The sequence below is a fragment of the Arctopsyche grandis genome, chromosome 2 (genome assembly GCF_051622035.1).
Source record: "Arctopsyche grandis isolate Sample6627 chromosome 2, ASM5162203v2, whole genome shotgun sequence".
Taxonomy (NCBI): Eukaryota; Metazoa; Arthropoda; class Insecta; order Trichoptera; family Hydropsychidae; genus Arctopsyche; species Arctopsyche grandis.
In genome coordinates, this window is record NC_135356.1 from 38354606 (window position 1) to 38378050 (window position 23445).

General features: G+C 37.2%; 1 protein-coding gene and 1 long non-coding RNA gene across 4 annotated transcripts; one reads left to right on the forward strand and one right to left on the reverse strand.

The window, feature by feature from the left end:
• Positions 1-959: 959 nt before the first annotated feature.
• Positions 960-23229, reverse strand: LOC143921572 (uncharacterized). Of its 3 annotated transcripts, XR_013261450.1 has the most exons (5): positions 23044-23225; positions 22858-22965; positions 4307-4380; positions 1365-1513; positions 960-1266 (listed from the first exon to the last, which is right to left on the reverse strand). It is a non-coding gene; the product is annotated as an uncharacterized LOC143921572 (long non-coding RNA). The 3 variants fall into 3 exon arrangements; XR_013261448.1 differs by having other exon boundaries at positions 1365-1647; positions 3665-4380; positions 22858-23229; XR_013261449.1 differs by having other exon boundaries at positions 4303-4380; positions 22858-23216.
• On the forward strand, positions 6912-9110 carry LOC143922511 (uncharacterized). Its single transcript, XM_077445771.1, has 3 exons — positions 6912-7111; positions 7389-7553; positions 8051-9110. Exons 2-3 carry the CDS (start codon positions 7393-7395, stop codon positions 8826-8828), a joined length of 939 nt encoding a protein of 312 aa, XP_077301897.1. The 5' UTR covers positions 6912-7111; positions 7389-7392; the 3' UTR covers positions 8829-9110.
• Positions 23230-23445: the final 216 nt, after the last annotated feature.

The following is a 23445-nucleotide window of genomic DNA, read 5'->3' on the forward strand; positions in this document are numbered from 1 at the left end:
CACCCACTAATGAAGATCTATGTACCTCGCCCTCCATCACTGCCTCAGGTTTTTCAGCCAGGACGTCCTTCTTCTTCCCGGGCCTCTCCTTTCGGACATATTTCCTTGGATAATGGAAACATAACAGGAGTTGATATGTTTCGGGGTGTCGCATTCCGTGACCAAAGTATTCATTATCAGACTTGAGCAGCCAGGATGCATGACTCTTTTGTTTTCTTCATTCGAGACAAAACAAACTCATTTGTAAACTTACATATATGTTCGGCTTATACGTAGCATTCTTTTGTAGACCCACATTTAAAATGTTTCTATTTTTTCATAATGGTTTCACTGGGGGTCTACGCTTCCACTGGGTATTCTTATACTGAACTGAAAATACATAGCATCTCACTATCCTCATACGGGTTTTCATGGATAAATCACGGCTACATATGTACATGCAATAGTTACCCTGGCTTTTTCTATTCGGCATTTTATTTCAGTCGTATGCTCCCACTTGGCATCTAAAGTATGTACAACCCAGATATACGGCCTTGTTGACTCTCTCCAGAAGCACTCCTTCGACATTGCATGTCAATCCATCAGATTTGCAGATATTCATGAAATTTGTTTTTTGATATTTAATTTTAAACCGTATTTATTACACCATTCGGTCACTCTGTTGATGAGTATCTGCAATCCATCTCTACTGTCTGCCATAAGTACAGTGTCATCTTCATAATGCAGATTAATTATTTAACGAGACTCCGCTAACTTTAATCCTCTCTTCGGCTCTTGCTTATTCTTCTTAAAATATGTAGATGTTTCGGATTATAGATTGAAGATAATTGCGGATAGTATGCATCCTTGTTTCAATCTCTTTGTATTTCAATATATTCTGTCATTTTCTCGTCTATATTCGTAGTTGTAATAAGTGTCAATAGATTAAGGTGGATGGTCTAATTAAAAAATAGATATTTTAAATTTTTCACAAATTTATTGAGCCTCGAAAAATCTTTTAAATTTATATGCAAATATATATATATCATTAAAACGAAGAATGTATCTTCGAACATTAGGCTCCATATTTCCATGTCAACTGTGCAGCAGGGGGAGTTGCGGGGTGAATTTTAAAACCAGGCCTAGGTGGTGGAGGGCGAGGTATTTCTTCCGTAGTGGGTGGTGGAGGGTCCTTTGCAAAAGAACTACCAACAGATGACTCTTTGGATCCGAATCTGGTCTTCGTACATATCCCCATCTTTCAGGTTGAGAAGAACACTGCCAAATCTAAAGTAAATACAATAAATAATATTATTATATGTATATACATACATACTATAATAAGTATAAATATTTATTACGAAAGGTATAACAAAGCTACTCACTTTTTAATTTCTTCAGAGACGGACAGTGACTTTGGTAATGAATTGATATGGCAAGTACTAGGAAATTTATAGGGAAAAAATGTCAATTGTTGTATATTTCAACATTTAATGTCAAAATATCCACATATGCACTGTCGTATTGTTTTGACCTAAAAAATGTACCAAAAATGCATTTTGTCAATATTTTGAATTTCAAAATATGAACTTTGTACAAACACAGTTGACGAATTCGGCTTACGAAATGTGAAAAAGTGCACGCAAAATATACTTACGAAACGATGCACTGACTCACATCTTGGGGGTGGCAATCTGGGTATTTGCCCAGGGGCGGCGGATTTAAAGGGGTGGAAAAATTGGCATGAAGAAGAAATCCCGTTTCGCATCCATATAGCCTTCTTCTTTTAGTGTCTTATCCGTTACCGGACGTTGGCAATCATGTTTCTAATGATGACTTTGTTGGCTGCTGCCCGGAACAGTGTAGTGGTATTTTGGTTGAACTACTGCCTCGGGTTTTTCAGCCAGGACGTCCTTCTTCATTCGGGGCCTCTCTTTTCGCACTTTTCGCTCTTTCCTCGGATAAAGAGATGCAGGGTTTTTCATATTTTTCGGGGTGTCACATTACGTGACCAAAGTATTCATTATCAGACTTCGGCAGGACCGACAAAATAATTCTGAGAACAACAGAAAAAAAACCTCGATTCTCTAGCGCAGCGTTTCTCAACCTGGGTCCACATAGCCTTCTTGGGAGGCCCAGACTCTCCCAAGGGAGTTTCAAAAATTCAAAATTCTGCTTTTTGGGTGGCATAACGAGTTCTAGGGGAGACACAGTCAGAAATAAAATATCGAAAGAAGAACTTACTGTTGTCTTATATTTCATCAAGCTGAAAATATGTTTTTTGCCAACAAGTCCATTGCCAAAAAGTTATTGCCAACAAGTCCAACGCGTTTTGCTTGCAAGTACGTAGGCTTAAAAAAAAACGCCGAAAGGCGTTGTATAATATTTTGAGCATGTACTAAGTAAACAAGAATACTATCCGCTATTGAAAAAAAAATACATTGAACATGGGTCGTGTAATCCATGTCATTCATTTGTCAACGTTTATGAAGACTAGTTTCACCGGAATTTCATAGTAGAATTTCCCGATGGAAATCCCTAGCAGCTGAGTATTGTAGATTGTGTTGTAAATATTTGAAGAAGTATTAGCAGGAACCGAAAAGGGGATTTAAGTTAGCGGAGTCTTGTTAAATAATCTGCATTATGCAGATGACACTGTACTTGTGGGAGACAGTAGAGATGGATTGCAGATACTCATCAACAGAGTGACCGAATGGTGTAATAAATACGGTTTAAAATTGAATATCAAATAACAAAATACATGAATATCTGCAAGTCTGATGGATTGACATGCAATGTCGAAGGAGTGTTTCTGGAGAGAGTCAACAAGACCGTATATTAGGGTTCTACATAATTTAGATGCCAAGTGGGATCTTACGAATGAAATAAAATGCCGAATAGAAAAAGCCAGGGTGATTATTGTAGGTCTCCGTGACGACCCCGATTGTGAAACGCCGGAAAACGCAAACATCGGAAGGCAAAGATCGAAAATCGAAAGATCTTAAGTCGAAAGATCAAAAAAAAGGGTGCATGGTAAACGATTATGTAGCCGAGATTTATCCCTGAAAACCCGAATGAGGATAGTGAGATGCTATGTATTCTCAGTTCTCTCATACGCAGTGGAAGCGTGAACCCTCACTGAAACTATTATGAAAACATAGAAACAGTTGAAATATGGGTATACAGAATAATGCTACAGATAAGCTGAACATAAAAGGTTACAAATGAGTGTGTTTTGTCTCGAATGAAGAAAACAAAAGAAATCGCCAAGAGCATCGAGATTCGAAAACTCGAATACTTTAGTCACGCAATGCGACTCCCCGAAACATATCAACCCTTGCATCTCATCATCCCAGGAAATATGTGCGAAAGGAGAGGCCCGGGAAGAAGAAGAACGTCCTATCTGAAAAACCTGAGGCAGTGGTTCAACCAAAATACCATTGCAGCCAACAAAGTCATCATTGGAAACATGATTGCAAACGTTCGGTAACGAATAAGCCACTGAAAGAAGAAGACTACTATATGGATGCGAAACGGGAAGTCTGAAGATTTCTTCTTTATGCTTACATTTGTCGCCCCTTTAAATCCGCCACCCCTGGGCAAATGCCCAGTTTGCCACCCCCTAGATCCAGACTTGTGAGTCGGTGCATCGTTTCGTAAATATGTATATTTTGCGTGTACGTGCCTCTTTTAAAATTAAAGAAGATGACTGGCAAAGGCGCTTAAACGATTGCGCTTAAAGAACTTCGTTCTATATTGCGAAATACAGTGAAAACTGCATGAACATTCTGGATTATATGCACATATATAAATATGTATATAAATGTGTATATTTCCACTAATGGAAAAAGATTCACCGTAACTTGGAATTTGCCGGATATATTCATTGTCCGAATATCTATGATCTACGTATATGGGAGAATGTACGCACATATCTACATACATATGCACGTAAATATGTGTCGAGAAAAGTGGAAAATGTGGGTGGTCTAATTAAATAATAGATCTTTAAAATTTCTCACAAATTTATTGAGCCTCGAAAAATCTTATGAATTTATTTATTGAAAAATCAACAGGCCTCAGATGTAGAATAAATATAACAAAAAAACATCTGACCCAATTATAGATTACGTGCAAATTATATTTATGTGCAAATATATCATTAAGATGAAGAATGTATCTTCGAAGATATAGCTCCATATCTCCATGTCTACTGTGCAGCAGGGGGAGTTGCGGGGTTAATTTGAAAACAAGGCCTAGGTGGTGGAGGGTGAGGGAGATCTTCAGTATTGGGTGGCGGCGGGGCCTTTGCAGAATAAATACCAACAGTTGAATCTTGGGATCCGAATCTGGTCTTCGTACATATACCCATCTTTCAGGTTGAGAAGAACACCGCTAAATCTAAAGTAAATACAATAAATAATATTATTATATGTATATATATATATATATAAGTATATTTATTACGAAAGGTGGAGTATGGTAGAAAGGTGGAATATATATAAATAAATTCTAGATGGAAATCATCGATACATAACGTCAAAACATATCCAGGTGCAGATTGCGGATCTGACCATACTTGTTGCTAAATTTCGACTGAAATTGAAAATTATTAAAAGACATCAAAATAAAGCAATTAAACTCACCAATGATGATGTAATTAATTTTGGTAATGTAATCAGAGAAAAAGATGCAGAATTCCAAATAAATCCTAATTTAGATGTAGAAGAGTCTTGGAAAATTTTTAAAGATCTCATAATTCGGTATGCCAGAAAACATCAAACACCGCAAAATGAACATCGTAAGTCTTTCATCTCTGATTCAACTTGGGTTACGATAAAATAACGTAAAAGACTTAAACAAACTGGCTTAACTTTTGACTTTGTGAACAGGGACTATCTGTGGAAAGTTCTACTGGACATGGGAGTCCCCATACATCTTGTAAAAATAATATATAACTTGTATAATGATAACAATGCAGTAGTTCGAATCAATTCGCTAAACTTGACAAATTTTCGAGTACAACGTGCAGTAAGGCAAGGGTGTATATTATCTCCAGACCTATTTAATATATATATGGAGAGTATATAATGCGTAGAGCACTGGATGGTTGGAAGGGTGGAGTGTCCATTGGTGGAAAAAAACTATCCAATCTTCGGTATTTTGGTATTTCGGTATTTTGGTTGAACCACTGCCTCAGGTTTTTCAGCCAGGACGACCTTCTTCTTCCCGTGTTCCAGATAGCAGTCAACAAAGTCATCATTGGAAACATGATTGCAAACTTCCGGTAACGGATAAGGCACTAAAAGAAGAAGACTATATGGATGCGAAACAGGAACTCTGAAGATTTCTACTTTATGCCAATATTTGTCGCCCCTTTAAATCCGCCACCCCTTGGCAAATGCCCTGTTTGCCACCCCCTAGATCTAGGCTTGTGAGTCAGTGCATCGTTTCGTAGATATGGTTTGCGTGCACTTTTTCACATTTCGTAAGCCGAATTCGTCAACTGTGTCTGTACAAAGTTCATATTTTGAAATTCAAAATATTGAGAAAATGCATTTTTGGTACATTTTTTAGGTCAAAGCAATACGATAGTGCATATGTAGATATTTTGACATATATTGTGAAATTTGCAACAATCGACACTTTTTCCCTATAAATTTCGTATTACTTGCCATATCAATTCATTACCAACGTCACTGTCCGTCTCTAAGGAAATTAAAAAGTGAGTAGCTTTGGTATACCTTCCGTTATATATATTGCTGTCGGTTCCCTCATCACTGACGATCGTGACTATGATGTCCGGTCAACCAGCTTCTTCCATTGAGTTCTTAATTCGGCCAGGCGAAGACTTGCTACCTTGGAAGCGCCCGTCACTGCAGATACTTGGTCAGTCCAGGGGGATGTGGGGGATCTGCCTCTGCTTCTTCTGCCTTCGACGTTACCAACCACAACCAACCGCTCCAGGCTCTTCTCACCTCTTCGTGCAATGTGGCCGAACAACCGCAATATAGTTGACAGTCTATCCTTGATTTTTAATTCTTCAAGAATAGACACATTCGTGCTAAGTTTGTCGGTCTAAGGCACGCGCAGTAGCCATCTCCAGGACCACATCTCGAAGGCATCGATTCTCTGTCTATCCGCCGCCGCCTTCATGGTCCACGTCTCGACTCCATAAAGGCAGACAGAAAAGACGAGACTCTTCACGAGACGGATTTTGACAGCAGTTGTAATGGCTCTTTTCTTCCAAATCTTCGTTAGTTGTGACATTGCCGATTTTGCTAATGTAATCCGGCGCCGTATTTCCAATTCGCTGCCCCCCCGTTGATAGATATGAGTGACCCCAAATAGACAAAATTATCAACCAGCTCTATACCGCTTAAAGCTGAGTTGTTGTTTTGCAGCTGTTGGTGACGGTCAATTATCATAATTTTTGTTTTGGGGTGGTTTATATGGAGTCCAAGCACATTACTCTCTGTCTCAACACGACGGATCATTTCGGCCATTTCTTCATGATTATTAGCTATGAGCGTTGTGTCATCCGCATACCGAAGATTGGATAGTTTTTTTCCACCAATGGACACTCCACCCTTCCAACCATCCAGTGCTCTACGCATTATATACTCTCCATATACATATATTAAATAGGTCTGGAGATAATATACACCCTTGCCTTACTGCACGTTGTACTCGAAAATTTGTCGAGTTTAGCGAATTGATTCGAACTACTGCATTGTTATCATTATACAAGTTATATATCTCTTACAAACACAACCGGTGTTTTCTTAGACCGGGACACGGTCAACACACCTGTCCCGCGTACTAAAGATCAAATGGCCAACAACTGCAGCGTTTTCCCTATTCGAATTTCATATTTCGAATTATCGAGGAGTTTAATATTTCTTAAATTCCTAGAATAACTACCACTCTATCAGTATTGTGGATGAGCATCAACGATTTTAACATGCCATATTTCCATTAATATTGGTAAAATTCTTGTCGAACACTTTGAGTTGACACATGGGTCGCGGTCACGTTCACGTTGGCAGCCGTGTGGTTCAAACGTTTGGAATTCGACGGTTGCGGTTGCGGTTGCGCTTGTCATTGAATGGCCGTTGCGACTGCTTTCTACGTAAGTCTACTTCTATTCATCATTAATATAACGAATTCATTCAATAACGAGTTCTGTTGACGGGTTACTCTTATTCAAATTTATCATTACAAAGCGTCAGCAATCAATATTACCCATTAATGATCGATTGTGTGATTGTCCTATTCAAATTTAGCTTAACAAATGTTCGGTTTGGCCGGAACAAAATTATATTTTTGACCATATCTCGTTTAAGATTCTATTCCTGTTAAAAAATTGAGATTTCCCTTTTTTTTATATGTAAATAAATTCATTTCAGAAAAATGCAACCAGAAAAATTGCGGCGGCGCTCTTCAATTTTAAAACCACCCAAAGCAAGAAATCCACTATCGGATCTGGATGCGGAACAAAATGATGCAGAGAATGATGGAACTACGTTTGATAAAAATAAACGAGTCAGCTTTTCGAGTAAAAAAGGAGTCGCGTAAGATTATTTTATAAATAAACCGAAAATATATAAAAAATAATAAATAAATTTTGAAGGTATCGTGTAGTTAATAAATTAATTTTCATGATGTTTAAAAAGTTCAACCCAAGCTCGGCACACTTTACTTGGCTTTACATGGTTGCTTTATAGTTGCTCTGTATACATACATTCAAATACACAATTGAAGAAAAATAATATGCCTGTAAATAATTAATATAACTATTTACTGCTTTGAAGGACTAGAAAAAGCAAGGCACAACTGCAAGAGTTGGATCAATTTTATAAACCGGGTCATTTCACAACAATGGATGGGGCCAATTAAATAAAATTGTAATACAATGACACCAATCGATGTCAAATTAAAATATTATCATCATATAAAGCATCATCGAGGTCACAAAAGTCTTTCAAGTTGCCGTGTTCTTGTATTTTTTTTTAAATTTAAAATTCACTGGTCAACAAATTTAATTTATTTAAAATATTTCAATTCACAGGCTCTTCACAATGACCGATCATGGAAATACAATATGGCACAATTTTTACGAAGAACCAAACAAGCCGGATGTTTCCGAAACTAGTGATGTAGCCGAATCTCTCATTCAAAAGCTGGAAGCATCCATCAATCAACAGAGAGTGTCTCAAGGCGAGCAAAATGCCGCTGAGGATATGGAAGACGATGATCGGTGCGTGAACATCAGCGCTATGATAAACAGTCTGACGAAAATCAACAGCGAAAATGTTCCCGATGCGTCTTGTTTCAACATAACGAATCCTTTCCTATCCGACCGTACCGAGGCTCTCATCAATTTTCAAATAAAAAAAGATGCTCCGTTCAATTTGACGGATGGAGAGAATAAATTGGAGAAACTTGTAACTAAACAGTCGCCTAAAAGTGACGTGTGCGACGACAGCGACATGTCCATCACGCAAACTATTTCAATCCCCGTTCAAATCATGACGAATGAATCCACAAAGCAAAAACCCATCGTGGCGAATACTTTTGTTTATCCCGATGTAAGAGATAAAAAAGAAACATGGATGCACGATAAAGAAAATATACAAATTCCGATGTACACGAAGGAATTCAACGATGTTGAAAACGACATGAATGCTTACAACGATCGTTACGCTAGAAACGATATCCAACAAGACTATGAAAACAGCTCGAATGAAAACAGCATTGCATCGACTCGAAACGTAATGCAAAAGAGCTGCGATCTATCAATAACTTCCGCGCTCTCGCAAATGATCAACGATATATGTAGAATGTAAGCAAAACAAAAATGCAAGAAACGATGTGCCAAAAATAAAGAGGACCTCTACAGTTCCAAGTCATAATGTAAATAATGCGGGAAGATCTTCTAAATGTGACATATCTATAATGACAGCAATTTCGCAAATGATACATGATATCGAAGATAAACAAAAGAAAAATTCTGACGATCATTATCATGTTCAAAACATTCTGGAAAATTCTCACAATTCAATTGAATTTAATTTAGATGACACCAAAAATCCTATTAAAGATAGAATACAAACAGAGCCGATACATTCAAAAGAAACAAAGATAAATATGTCTATGACGTGCACGACGTCTGCTTCTAGACCAACTGATGCAGATCTTGAAATTCGTTCCAAAAATAAAAGAAGGACCACAATAGTTTTCAATCCGGAAGATGTAGATTGTAATATGTCCATGACATGTGTAGCTCCGGCTACTGTAGCTAATCCTGATAGCTGTAGCAAAGATAAAAGAAGAACTATAGTCTTTGGTTCGGAGGAACTAGACGGAAATATGTCTATAACATGTGGTATACCAAATTTAGATATGGAAGTATTGAATAAGGAAAATTTTGCCATTCGGGACGACAACACTAAAAACAGGAGACAAACTGTAATTTTTGATTCAAATACACCAGATGGTAACATGTCGATAACATGTAGTATACCTAATTCAGATATAGAAGTATTACATAAAGAAAATGTTGTCGTTCAAGACGATAACATCAAAAATAGAAGAAGAACTATAGTTTTTGATTCAAGAGCACCGGATGGTAATATGTCTATGACATCTTGTATACCGACATTAGAAATGGAGCTATTGAATAAAGAAAATTTTGTCTTTGAAGATAATAATACTAATAATAGAAGGAGAACTGTTGTCTTTGATGCAAAACAACCAGATGGTAATATGTCTATAACATGCATACTTCCGAATGTTGAATTGAATAAATCAAACGGGCAACGTTTAGTTGAGTCACATGATTGCAACAAGAGTAGGAAGCCGACATCATTAAATTCTGATTGTTTGACACCTATTTCCAACTCTGCTACTTCTGTTAGTGGTAAAATAATGGCTGATGAAAAACAACTAGAAGGCAATATGTCGATGACTTCTGTAGTACCCATTTTTGATTCAACAAAATTAATTAAGGAACCGGTAGTCAATTCTAATAATTATGAAAAAGGCAAAAGGACGACCATAGTTTTTGATGCAAAGGCACTAGATGGAAATATGTCCATGACAACCTGCATACCCACATTGAACCAGAATTATTGGACAAGGAAAATATTGTCAGCCAAAATAATAACAAGGACGAAAGAAGAACTGTTGTTTTTGATTCAAAGGCACCGAATGACAATATGTCAATGATATCTTGTATTACGATGGTAACGTATTGCTGAGTGTTCTTAATGCGGGTACAGTTTTATCATCGAGGCTATCGCTGTAGTTATTTGAAATTTTCCGTGGACATTCCTCACTTGACAACAATATAACGCCTAAAGCCACTTCTATTATTATAGCATTTCTCTGCATAGGATACGATAATGCAGAGTCGTATATTATAGCACAAGATCCATTACCGTCGACGATAGCAGACTTTTGGAGAATGGTTTCAGACCACGAAATCAGCACTATCGTCATGTTGAGTGAGGTGAGATAGTCGGCGATGTTTTCATACGGGTCAAAGTCGGAATCTATAGTAAAATGCATTTTTATTTTTAACCAACAGTTGGGCGAAGGAAAGTGTCCTCGATATTGGGACGACGATGAAATCCAGTACGATCATATCAACGTCACTTACCTACTTAGCGAATCCTGTCCGTATTATACTAGACGAGAGTTCCAAGTCACCAATACGAAGGTATATTTCAAGATTCAAGTTTGACAGTCCTATTTATTACAGTATTTCTTAAATGCCGATTTGTATTCATTAGAATCAAGATAGAATTAGAGTCACTCAACTGCAATACCACGGCTGGCCGACCGTCAGCGGACAGGTCCCAGAAGTTACCAGAGGGTTGATAGAACTGGTCGGACAGAGTGGAGTGACCATGTCTTCGAGTACGCCGATTTTAGTTCACTGCAGGTACGCAATCGATGTGTAAATTAATGTGTGCTTTTTTCACAGCCAAGGTACGGATCGCTCGTCGATGTTTGTCGCTTTGAGTATTCTAACGATCCAACTCCGCACAGAAAAACGGGTCGACGTATCGACAGTGACGAGGAAACTCCGGTGTCAGAGGATGGGTTGTTTGGACACGTTTGTGAGTCTTGTTTCAAGTCAATGTGTAAAAAAATACGTAGTAAAAAATACAAATTTTCATTTTTCTCGTATGATTTCAGTTGCAATACGAGTTTCTTCATCGGGCCATTGTGAACTATGTTGCATAAGTTGCATAACTTGCTCAGTGATAGTTAAGTGTCAAAAAGACTTGTGTGATCTTTTATAATACATTTATATATGTATGTATATTATTATGAACACTTTTTCAGCAAATTGATTATCGATTTTTATGAAAATCCTAACGCATATTTTCATTTAGTATTATCGTTGCATGACGAGACACGTTTTCATCGGGATTTTTATCAAAGGCATATTGTATGTATGTTTTCATTGCCATATTTTACTATAATATATCGGGCTTAAAAAGTGTGTTCAATACCACCTATCTAATTGAGGTTATTCACGACGATATGTTCATGCTTTGTTTTGATTACTTCATCGCATACAACAAACAGCACATATGTACCTGCGAAAGCACACATTTTTTACTTTTTGATAAGTTTTAACGTAATGATAATATATTCTGTATGTTTGTTTTATTTTTGATTTCGTGTACAGGTTTCGGGAATAGTCTCACGATATATTTTCAATTCTGCTCTGAATCGAAGCATATTCTTAATCTCATCAATGCAATGAAACTCATCGGAGTGGGAATTCAAACAAGGTGTACGTACAGACGAGTGAGATTTAGGCACAATTTTCATTCAAAATCGAATATTGCTAAATAGAACTATAATCGAAATGTGATATTCGTATAGTAGAATGATTCAATTCTCATCTTTTTTTATTTTAGTATACGCACTTTGATCCAGATGAAGTTTCTCTCATCTTTGTAATATATGTACTTGAACAATTCCATTTGAATTTAATTTTTTTTTACGTAACAGAAAGAACACGAATGACATATGTAAGTGTTGTGTCTCAGGACTGATGAGGGTTAAATTTAATTCATTCTCTACCAAAAAAAAATTCCGTCCAGAGACGGAAGCAAAAGTTTCAAGCTTCGAAGAGTTTCATTGTGTGTATGGTTTATATTGTATAAACAAGTATATGAAATGAGCTTGTTTGCGACATTTAGAGAAGAGTTTGTGTGTCTGTGGATTATATTAAAACAACGGATTCACGAATGAGCGAATATATTCGTTGTGGGACTATTCTCGACTGTACCTTAATTTTTTATTTAATAATTTGCAATAATTCGATTATTGCAAGGAATCTACTTGTAAATCTACGTCATTTATTTAGGATACGATCAGGAAGTGTTGTGTACGAGTGATATTTTGAATAGCAATCGAGAGTCTCTTAGGATTTGTAATTTTCGATCGAGGATATTTATAGTGAGATTTGTTATAAAAATCTATTTATTTTTTATACTGTTAATTTTCGTCGGAAAACACACTTTTCTACCGCATTTGGGTGCCATCGCATTATATTATACATGTATCGAGTCTTATGACGGTTTCATAATTTTTTACACTTGGAATAGTAATAATAAAAAGAACAACGTCGACGTTTACACGTACGTATGTTGAAATGATGCGACAACAATGATCTGAATTTGTTACGTTGACGGTGGAAGGGAAAAAGAGAAAAGAAAAAGGAGAAAGGACGACGGATTGTTAAGTTGTGCCATAAAAATCAGCATTGCGAATGTTTCCTTTACATATAAAAATTACGTGTATTTAAGAGTTTCATCTAAGAGCCGAACTGAAATATATTTGTAGCTTTTGTAAACTTTATACATGAAATCGGTTTTTTTATTATTATATTATAAATTAATTTAGACATAAAAATTCATCGGTGATAAACGTAACTTAATATTCATAAATAGTTTTTCAATATATTGCGATTTTTACATTGTATTGAATAAATAAATAAAATTTAGAACTGAACACGAATAAATCTGAACTTTCTCATATCTTGAATGAAATACAACTAGAAAAAAATATTAGATTTTTATAAATATTTATTTTGTAAGTGCGATTGTATGCTTAGGCAATTGTGTCATTTCATTTTGTTGTATTTTTTGTAAATTTATTGTATAGAAAAATATTGTGCGAGGCGTGACGATACATTGACGGTTCATCTGCAATACCAGGCCTGTTCTTAGTCGAAAGCATACGACAGATTGGACTCAAACTACTGTCAACTTCGCTCGATCAGTTGGAGGCTAGAGTCCAATTCGCCATATGTTTGTTCTTAGAGCTGAAATGGGGCAAAAAGTAAATTCAACATTTCATTATGACGGTTTGAACCAGCCGTAAACTCGGTTCCATTCAACTAGTCGCTGGAAATCCATCATGGAGTTTGACGAGACTTGGCAACGGCTTTCCAATTCAGTGCGTATATTATTTAGTCAGTTCAATTACGATACAATCTCAATTTTGGGTTCCTAATTTACGAATGAATTTGTGTAATATTTTGTGCAAATTAAAAGTTTTTCCTTGTTCTTTACGTGCATAACGATGATGTTTCAGTTTTAGCGTTAAAGCTTATCGCATTGTAACTGTAATATTGGGCAAATAACAATAGCTTATCTTAGTCAGTGTTCTCGATAAGGTGTACGATAAGTTGATAGTCACATTCAATTTTAATTATTATTATAAAAATAATGTAATTCGTAAAATGACGTTAATGATAAACCTAGTGCGTATACATTGTGAAGAAGGCACAATTTTTTGATATGAAACCTTTTGAACTAATTAGTGTTTTTTACTATACATTTATAGGAGATTATTACTTAGATATTAAGAAATAAGAATCACAATTAATTTTCTATAAAAAATGAATATTTGAAAAATATAAATACGCATTATTTGACAGGTTGACCGGATTATTTTTTGAAATGTAATGTTCAGTTTTTAAATTGAAATAATATGTACAACAGAAACGGTCGCTCCTTTTCTTTACGGTCAAAATATTATTATTTTCTTTTGAATATTCATTTCTAATTCAATATGTATGTATGTACATATAAAGAAAATATGTGTAGTGCGTTTAGAGATTCGGAGCAGAATTTGAGTGTTAATATAATACTCTTATCGAATAAGCATTTGTGGCAATATCCGGTTTATTTAATTTTGCACCGAAAACTGTCTGGATCCAATCTGCATTCGAATTATTCTGCGTTTCGCATCTGAACAGACTCTAGTTTGTCTCAAACGTGGCGTTATTCTTGTATTATTGTAATAAATAAATATTTCGTTACCACCGAATAGAGTGTTGCATTTATAGAATTGTTTTTGTTTTTATATCCAGTTAGTTCGTACAATAGACATGTGTATTAGATCCGAACCACGTATCAGATTCTGTGTTACGATAATTACATTTTCTCTCAAATGTAACATCTATTAGAAGTTGTTTATCCTCCGTGTAGATTATCGTTTGTAAAATTTGCACAAGTTGGGGTTTCTAATTAGGATTTTGCGTTGAAACCATTAAACAATTGTAAATGATAATAATGATGTATGTATTTTTCGGTTTAACAATGTCGTGAATTATCTTTTTCGAAGACCTGCATGCTAGGATTGTATAGTAATTATTTTTTGACCTCTTATTGTGTATTTATATGCAAATCTATCTACATATATACATATATACATACACGATAATGACAATTTTTATATTTATAAATGCATATATATGTGTACGTATTATTCTATAGTTATATATTATTTATTTGAGGAATTTTTATTATTATATTATTTAAACGTCATTGTAAACAAAATATTTGTATAATAAATCTATTGTATTTGGATGCGTCTTTTTTTTAGAATATGGTTTTCTTTCAGAGTTATTGTCATATTGTTTTTGTTCATTGTCATATGTATTTGTTATTTTTGCGTAGGGGTGGGTTCAGGATTCAAATGAAAGGCCAAAGTCGCTTCACAACATTTATTCAACACGTAAAGTGGGATTCAGGAGGTCCACACGTAACCACCGCTCTCTCCAGAATACTTGATCCACCGTGAGTACCTCCTTATAAAGGACAAGTTGCCCAGCATAGCATCCCCGATTTGATGGCGTGTCTTTTGTCTCGGCATGTAGGTCTACCCTGGCGAGTCGCACGCACTCACCCCAGTTCTGAGAACTCTAGCGTATCCTTTGTTTGGGCACTAACACAGTCCCATTAGCCTAAACTGGGTTTTCTATTGTTCACCCTAGAATGCACTTAGACAGTGGATAATCTCTCCCACGTTCCCACGCTACATTATTGCTGTGGATTTGATTGACTAAAATCCTTGGATGACTTCACGAATTCGTTCTATATCTTTTAAAATAGTGGAGATCGTTAAATGAGACAATGACAACGAATATAAAAAAAATCGTATTGTTACATGAAAGTTATTTATCGTATTAATACGATGTTTGTAATATCTGACCATAGATGTCAGATATTGTTTAGATTTACATGTATCTATGTAATAATTATGTGGACCAGGAAGGCGCATTTGGGGTTTACCTGTTGAGCCTTCCTGGTATATTTGTATGTAAATAAATAAATAAATAAATGTCTTCGAGTACGCCGATTTTAGTACAATGCAGGTACACAATTATGGGGACTGATCTAGTTGTGAAGGTGTTCTTCACCACCAGTCCGCCATGTATTATAGACGAGTTCGTCTGTGTTTTGGTAGTTAATACTGCTGTTTGTTTGAATAAAGTTGTTTTATTGTTTGCCTAAATATTGTACAAGTGTATTAGAATATTTGGGGAAGTTTTCTTGAAGCGGCTATTGGCTGTTGACTTGGTGTCGTGATGGCCGCTGGATCTGCAATGTGTCGTTGCTCTGGATCCGGCTATGTTCAGCAGGTCTCTGGATATGGCAGTGTGTTGCTGGCTCGGCATTCGGCTATGTTCAGCAGGTCTCTGGATATGGCAGTGTGTTGCTGGCTCGGCATTCGGCTATGTTCAGCAGGTCTCTGGATATGGCAGTGTGTTGCTGGCTCGGCATTCGGCTATGTTCAGCAGGTCTCTGGATATGGCAGTGTGTTGCTGGCTCGGCATTCGGCTATGTTCAGCAGGTCTCTGGATATGGCAGTGTGTTGCTGGCTCGGCATTCGGCTATGTTCAGCAGGTCTCTGGATATGGCAGTGTGTTGCTGGCTCGGCATTCGGCTATGTTCAGCAGGTCTCTGGATATGGCAGTGTGTTGCTGGCTCGGCATTCGGCTATGTTCAGCAGGTCTCTGGATATGGCAGTGTGTTGCTGGCTCGGCATTCGGCTATGTTCAGCAGGTCTCTGGATATGGCAGTGTGTTGCTGGCTCGGCATTCGGCTATGTTCAGCAGGTCTCTGGATATGGCAGTGTGTTGCTGGCTCGGCATTCGGCTATGTTCAGCAGGTCTCTGGATATGGCAGTGTGTTGCTGGCTCGGCATTCGGCTATGTTCAGCAGGTCTCTGGATATGGCAGTGTGTTGCTGGCTCGGCATTCGGCTATGTTCAGCAGGTCTCTGGATATGGCAGTGTGTTGCTGGCTCGGCATTCGGCTATGTTCAGCAGGTCTCTGGATATGGCAGTGTGTTGCTGGCTCGGCATTCGGCTATGTTCAGCAGGTCTCTGGATATGGCAGTGTGTTGCTGGCTCGGCATTCGGCTATGTTCAGCAGGTCTCTGGATATGGCAGTGTGTTGCTGGCTCGGCATTCGGCTATGTTCAGCAGGTCTCTGGATATGGCAGTGTGTTGCTGGCTCGGCATTCGGCTATGTTCAGCAGGTCTCTGGATATGGCAGTGTGTTGCTGGCTCGGCATTCGGCTATGTTCAGCAGGTCTCTGGATATGGCAGTGTGTTGCTGGCTCGGCATTCGGCTATGTTCAGCAGGTCTCTGGATATGGCAGTGTGTTGCTGGCTCGGCATTCGGCTATGTTCAGCAGGTCTCTGGATATGGCAGTGTGTTGCTGGCTCGGCATTCGGCTATGTTCAGCAGGTCTCTGGATATGGCAGTGTGTTGCTGGCTCGGCATTCGGCTATGTTCAGCAGGTCTCTGGATATGGCAGTGTGTTGCTGGCTCGGCATTCGGCTATGTTCAGCAGGTCTCTGGATATGGCAGTGTGTTGCTGGCTCGGCATTCGGCTATGTTCAGCAGGTCTCTGGATATGGCAGTGTGTTGCTGGCTCGGCATTCGGCTATGTTCAGCAGGTCTCTGGATATGGCAGTGTGTTGCTGGCTCGGCATTCGGCTATGTTCAGCAGGTCTCTGGATATGGCAGTGTGTTGCTGGCTCGGCATTCGGCTATGTTCAGCAGGTCTCTGGATATGGCAGTGTGTTGCTGGCTCGGCATTCGGCTATGTTCAGCAGGTCTCTGGATATGGCAGTGTGTTGCTGGCTCGGCATTCGGCTATGTTCAGCAGGTCTCTGGATATGGCAGTGTGTTGCTGGCTCGGCATTCGGCTATGTTCAGCAGGTCTCTGGATATGGCAGTGTGTTGCTGGCTCGGCATTCGGCTATGTTCAGCAGGTCTCTGGATATGGCAGTGTGTTGCTGGCTCGGCATTCGGCTATGTTCAGCAGGTCTCTGGATATGGCAGTGTGTTGCTGGCTCGGCATTCGGCTATGTTCAGCAGGTCTCTGGATATGGCAGTGTGTTGCTGGCTCGGCATTCGGCTATGTTCAGCAGGTCTCTGGATATGGCAGTGTGTTGCTGGCTCGGCATTCGGCTATGTTCAGCAGGTCTCTGGATATGGCAGTGTGTTGCTGGCTCGGCATTCGGCTATGTTCAGCAGGTCTCTGGATATGGCAGTGTGTTGCTGGCTCGGCATTCGGCTATGTTCAGCAGGTCTCTGGATATGGCAGTGTGTTGCTGGCTCGGCATTCGGCTATGTTCAGCAGGTCTCTGGATATGGCAGTGTGTTGCTGGCTCGGCATTCGGCTATGTTCAGCAGGTCTCTGGATATGGCAGTGTGTTGCTGGCTCGGCATTCGGCTATGTTCAGCAGGTCTCTGGATATGGCAGTGTGTTGCTGGCTCGGCATTCGGCTATGTTCAGCAGGTCTCTGGATATGGCAGTGTGTTGCTGGCTCGGCATTCGGCTATGTTCAGCAGGTCTCTGGATATGGCAGTGTGTTGCTGGCTCGGCATTCGGCTATGTTCAGCAGGTCTCTGGATATGGCAGTGTGTTGCTGGCTCGGCATTCGGCTATGTTCAGCAGGTCTCTGGATATGGCAGTGTGTTGCTGGCTCGGCATTCGGCTATGTTCAGCAGGTCTCTGGATATGGCAGTGTGTTGCTGGCTCGGCATTCGGCTATGCTCAGAAGGTCTCTGGATGCGGCAGTGTGTTGCTGGCTCGTTCGGCTGGTCCGCTGCTGTGTGTCGGCGCTTGTTGCTGTGGGTCGACTGGTCTGCTGCTGTGGGTCGACTGAAGTTGTTGGGATTTCTTCTTTATGCCAATATTTGTCGCCCCTTTAAATCCGCCACCCCCGGGCAAATGCCCAGTTTGCCACCCCCTAGATCTAGGCTTGTGAGTCAGTGCATCGTTTCGTAAATACAGTTTGCGTGCACTTTTTCACATTTCGTAAGCCGAATTCGTCAACTGTGTTTGTACAAAGTTCATATTTTGAAATTCAAAATATTGATAAAATGCATTTTTGGTACATTTTTTAGGTCAAAACAATACGATAGTGCATATGTAGATATTTTGACATAAAATGTTGAAATATGCAACAATCGACATTTTTTCCCTATAAATTTCCTAGTACTTGTCATGTCAATTCATTACCAAAGTCACTGTCCATCTCTGAGGAAATCCACAAGTGAGTAGCTTTCTTATACCTTTAGTAATAAATATACTTATATATTTCATATATTTCATTGTATTTACTTTAGATTTGGCAGTATTCTTCTCTACCTGAAAGATGGGGATATGTAAAAAGACAAGATTTGGAACTGAAGAGTCAATGACCGAGATTATAAGACCACCTCCACTTACAATCCCACCAACCCCTCTACCACCTATCATTGTGATTGAACCCCCAACGCCAACTCGAACTGTTGCACAGTAGACATGGAGATATGGAGCCTAATGTTCGAAGATACATTCTTTGTTTTAATGATACATTTAATGATATTTGCATTTAAATTTATGAGATTTTTCAAGGCTCAATAAATTTGTGAAAAATTTAAAATATCTATTTTTTAATCAGACCATCCACCTTTTCCATTTTTTTCCATTTCGACACATCTGTACGTGCATGTGTGCATACATATGTATGTACATAATCCCATATATACATATGTATGTCCGGTACATAGATAGTAGACATTCGGACACTGAACATATCCAGGGTACCTATTTGAGATAATCAGGTCAACTGACCATATTTGAGATAATCAGATTCTCTTTGTCTATTTCTCAGCATGCTTTTTCAAAGTTGGTTATACTTCGAAATCATCTCCATGTCTACTGTGCAGCAGGGGGAGTTTTGTGTTGAATTTTAAAACCAGGCTTAGTTGATGGAGGGCGAGTTACATGGGACACGGTCGATTGGGCGCCCAGGACGATTGGGCGATCAGTGTTACTCGCCACTGCGACAATTGGACGACGAGACTGGCGGACTCTGCGTCAATTGGGCCCTGCGTCAATTGGGCGCCCATCGCACTGGGCGATCATCGACTGGCCGACGGCGACCGGGCGACCAGGGCGCGTGGGCGACCACCGACACGGCCCGCTGGTGAAGTGGTCGCCAAGCTTACGTAAACTCTGCGTTTTGCAAGGAACGACCGCGACCGTCTCCGTTATAGGAATTTCCGATGCACTGACAAATATTCTACCTACATACATATGCTTTATACCGCTTTATTTTTCGTTTCAGTTTTACCAATTTTTCGTAACAACACGAATCATACTATTAATTTTTTTCGCTATATTATATTACATTTGCTGGAATTTTATATTAAACGTACTTTTATAAATACATGTGTAGCACCTTTTCACAAAAAATAATTGTAAGATGACAAATCATATGTACCTACATATTCTCCAAAATAATATAAAAGAAAAATGATCGATTGAATCTTTCGCGCAGTGCTTTTAGTTTTTTTTCAAATGGACACACTTTTTTTTCTTTTAAATGTTATATTTCAGTTTTATCAATTGGATAAATTCACACTCTATTCTCAATTTTCTCAACACTGTATTAGTTATACATAATAACAAAATATTTTCTAATAGCGATTCTCAAAGTTTTCAAGATTATATTTTTTTTCAATGATGAAATACGTTTACGAAAAAAAGCGCATACTTAAATTCGTTCGCGGAGCTCGAATAATTTTTTTCGGCTTTTCCCATAATTAAATTATTACATCGTTTACGATTCGCAGAGGCAATTCTCGAAAAAAATAGCTTTTTAAAGTAATTTTAAACATCTCCCGTTCTATGGTTATTGTTGAAAATTACATTGAGCCACAAAAAATCACGTTTTTTAGTTACCAGAGCGGAGACTAACCAATCTTTACTAACTTTGACCCACTGAATTCGAATATGATATTGATTTTTGCTGGTTGGTGATTGTTTACGAGATATGAGCGTTTAAAAAAATGCGCGATTTTTACAGTTTTTTGGCTTTTGCGGTCTTTAACTCAAAACCTAGTATTGCTGTGCTCAAAGTGAGTATTGGAATCAATAGTCAGATGTTTTTCCTATTGATTGTGATATTGCATTGCTTTAAAATACTTATAATTAATTGTCTAGCGAATTTTAAAAGTCAAAAAAATATTTTTTTTACGGATTTTTTCTCCGTGCTATTTTGCATTTATTTGGCAATTTTTTTATTTCACCTCGTTTATAAGGATTGGTTTTCTATTTCAATATTTTTTATTTTTATCTAAACGTACTAACTCGAGCGGTAATTGCAATTTAAATGCTTTCGTTTTTGTTGCTCAGTGTTATTATAGTCACATTAAAATCTATATGATAGTTTATAGTAATTAAGGCTCATTTCGTTTATCAATAATTTAATAAGGTATATTTTTACTAATTAATATCTTTCGCTTTTGTAAATTCGAAACATACATACATATGTATAACGAATTATGTTTACATCTATAACTGTCATCCAGCGCTCATCTGTTCATCTAATGTATAATTTCTTTAATAATATTTTATGCGTATAAAATATTACAAAGACCTTACAAGAAATTATATATTTTCAAATATTTGGACCGAATGAACGAACTCATTCAAAACGTTTTTTTTTTACTATGAGTGGCAGTTTTATTGCCTAAAAATAAATAATACCGCGTCTCATAGGCTAGGCTAGAGATGCTCTGCAAGTCATTTTGATAAAAGAGTTCTCAAAACGACTTTTGACAACTGTTTCTCGAACTACTTTTTTTCTTGATTGTTTTACATGACATGTTATACATACATATGTAAGGTTTTTCAACGGGTTTTTGCGGTATCATAAATTCATGGCCCTCAAATTTGGTTTAAAATAATGCAATGACGTAAATGATTTTATACCCTTTATCCTTTTATTAAATTCAAATTATTCTGAAATGGTTTTCATCGTTTTTTCAAAACCTCTCCGATAAAATAAACGTTTTTTATTCCAAAAAAAATGGCAAAGTTTCAAAGCGATCGGAAAAGTTTTAGGAGGTTTGTCCAAAACTAAGATAAACCTTGTAATTTTCAAATGTTATAATTAGCATGGAAATAATTTTTTCAATGTATGTATGTGTGTGTTGTATGAATGTACATACATATGTACATATGTTATTTTGAAAATTTTCAATTTAATATTTATTTTCATTATTCATCAATGAAAAGTAAATCAAAAAACTTTATTAATACTATGATTTGATGAATATACTAAATACTGGCGATTCTAGAATTGATCTAATGTTGAGAGTTACAAATTTTACACGTTTTGGATTTTCGTAAGATTAAAAATAAGCACCAATCACACGGTTGATCCCATATTTTTTAAGATCATCGAAAGCCGATGCAATTCGCGCTATTATATAAGTATTTATATTTTTATTTTTGAACATTTAATTTGTACGAATATTTTTTACGTAAATTTGTACGAATATCGATTTTTATATTTTCGGGGCAATGAGAGAATTTGTTCGCAGAAGGGCCAAAGAGGCATTGTATTGCATTAAGACGATTGTATCGTAAAAATATCAAATATTATGTTCTTCCCCTTTTTTTTGTCGAAGGGATCGGTACCTGAAGGGATCGGTCCAAAATATCATCTAATGTTGAATGAATCACTGTTAGAAAATATTTTGTAATTATGTATAACTATTACAGTGTAGTACAAAATTGAGAATAGGGTGTGAATTTAGTGTTTTTCGATCGATAAGCATTTATCAGTGCGAACAGATATTGTGTAAATATAAATGTTGTTTGTTTTGTCGTATATTTATGTCGTTTATATCGTAAAATATCGAACTTAAAATAATTTTTGTATTTTTATGAATTTAAATGGCAAAATTGGGATGTTTTCCATCCTCCTATTTGCAGTTTATATATATCTATATTGGCCAGGAAGGCGCATTGGGATTTACCTGTAAGGCCTTCCTGGTATATATGTAAAATAAAATAAAATATATATATATATATATATATATATATATATATATATATATATATATATATATATATATATATAAATTAAGCCGGTTCGTAAGCAATACCAAACGGTATTTATTGGTCCGCGTCACGAAATAGTTGAAGTAGCACTGTGTTATGTAACATTTGACAAGATATAATGTTCGTGATAATTGGTACATACCTTGGATTACTTTTCCTTGCTCATACCACTGATGATGTAGAAGAGTTTGAGGACGGTGTATATACACTTATTGTATTAATTAGTGGATCTTTTTCACCAGTAGTAGAGCTTGTTCAAATAGAAAATAGCGAGTAACGGATCCAAATCGTAGGTAAATAATAATAAATTAAATTGGGTATAACTCACGTTCTAATACGAATGAAATTTATATTTAATACGTTTAAAATAAAGTAATAAAGACTACAAACGAAATTTAAATGTATGCTCAAGACAGAGTGGCTTTTTATAATCGAATGCAGTGCGATAGCATTCTATAAACCTATTCACCGACTACACAAGCCCATTTGTTCGCGCCACCTGCCGGTAACAGACCTACGTTTATCGTGTTTTTCGATCGATAAGCATTTATCAGTGCGAACAGATATTGTGTAAATATAAATGTTGTTTGTTTTGTCGTTCATATCATAAATATCGAACTTAAAATAATTTTTGTATTTCTATGAATTTAAATGACAAAATTGGGATGTTTTCCATCCTCCTAGTTGCAGTTTCATACTTTTAAGAAAGTAAAAAATAAAAATTGAGAAC

What these genes read in the sequence shown, in the direction of transcription:
- LOC143922511 (XM_077445771.1), top strand. Translation starts at nt 7,393, where the DNA reads ATGCAACCAGAAAAATTGCGGCGGCGCTCTTCAATTTTAAAACCACCC. An exon ending in TCGAGTAAAAAAGGAGTCGC is followed by an intron (nt 7,554 to 8,050) that starts GTAAGATTATTT and finishes TTCAATTCACAG; the next exon opens with GCTCTTCACAATGACCGATC.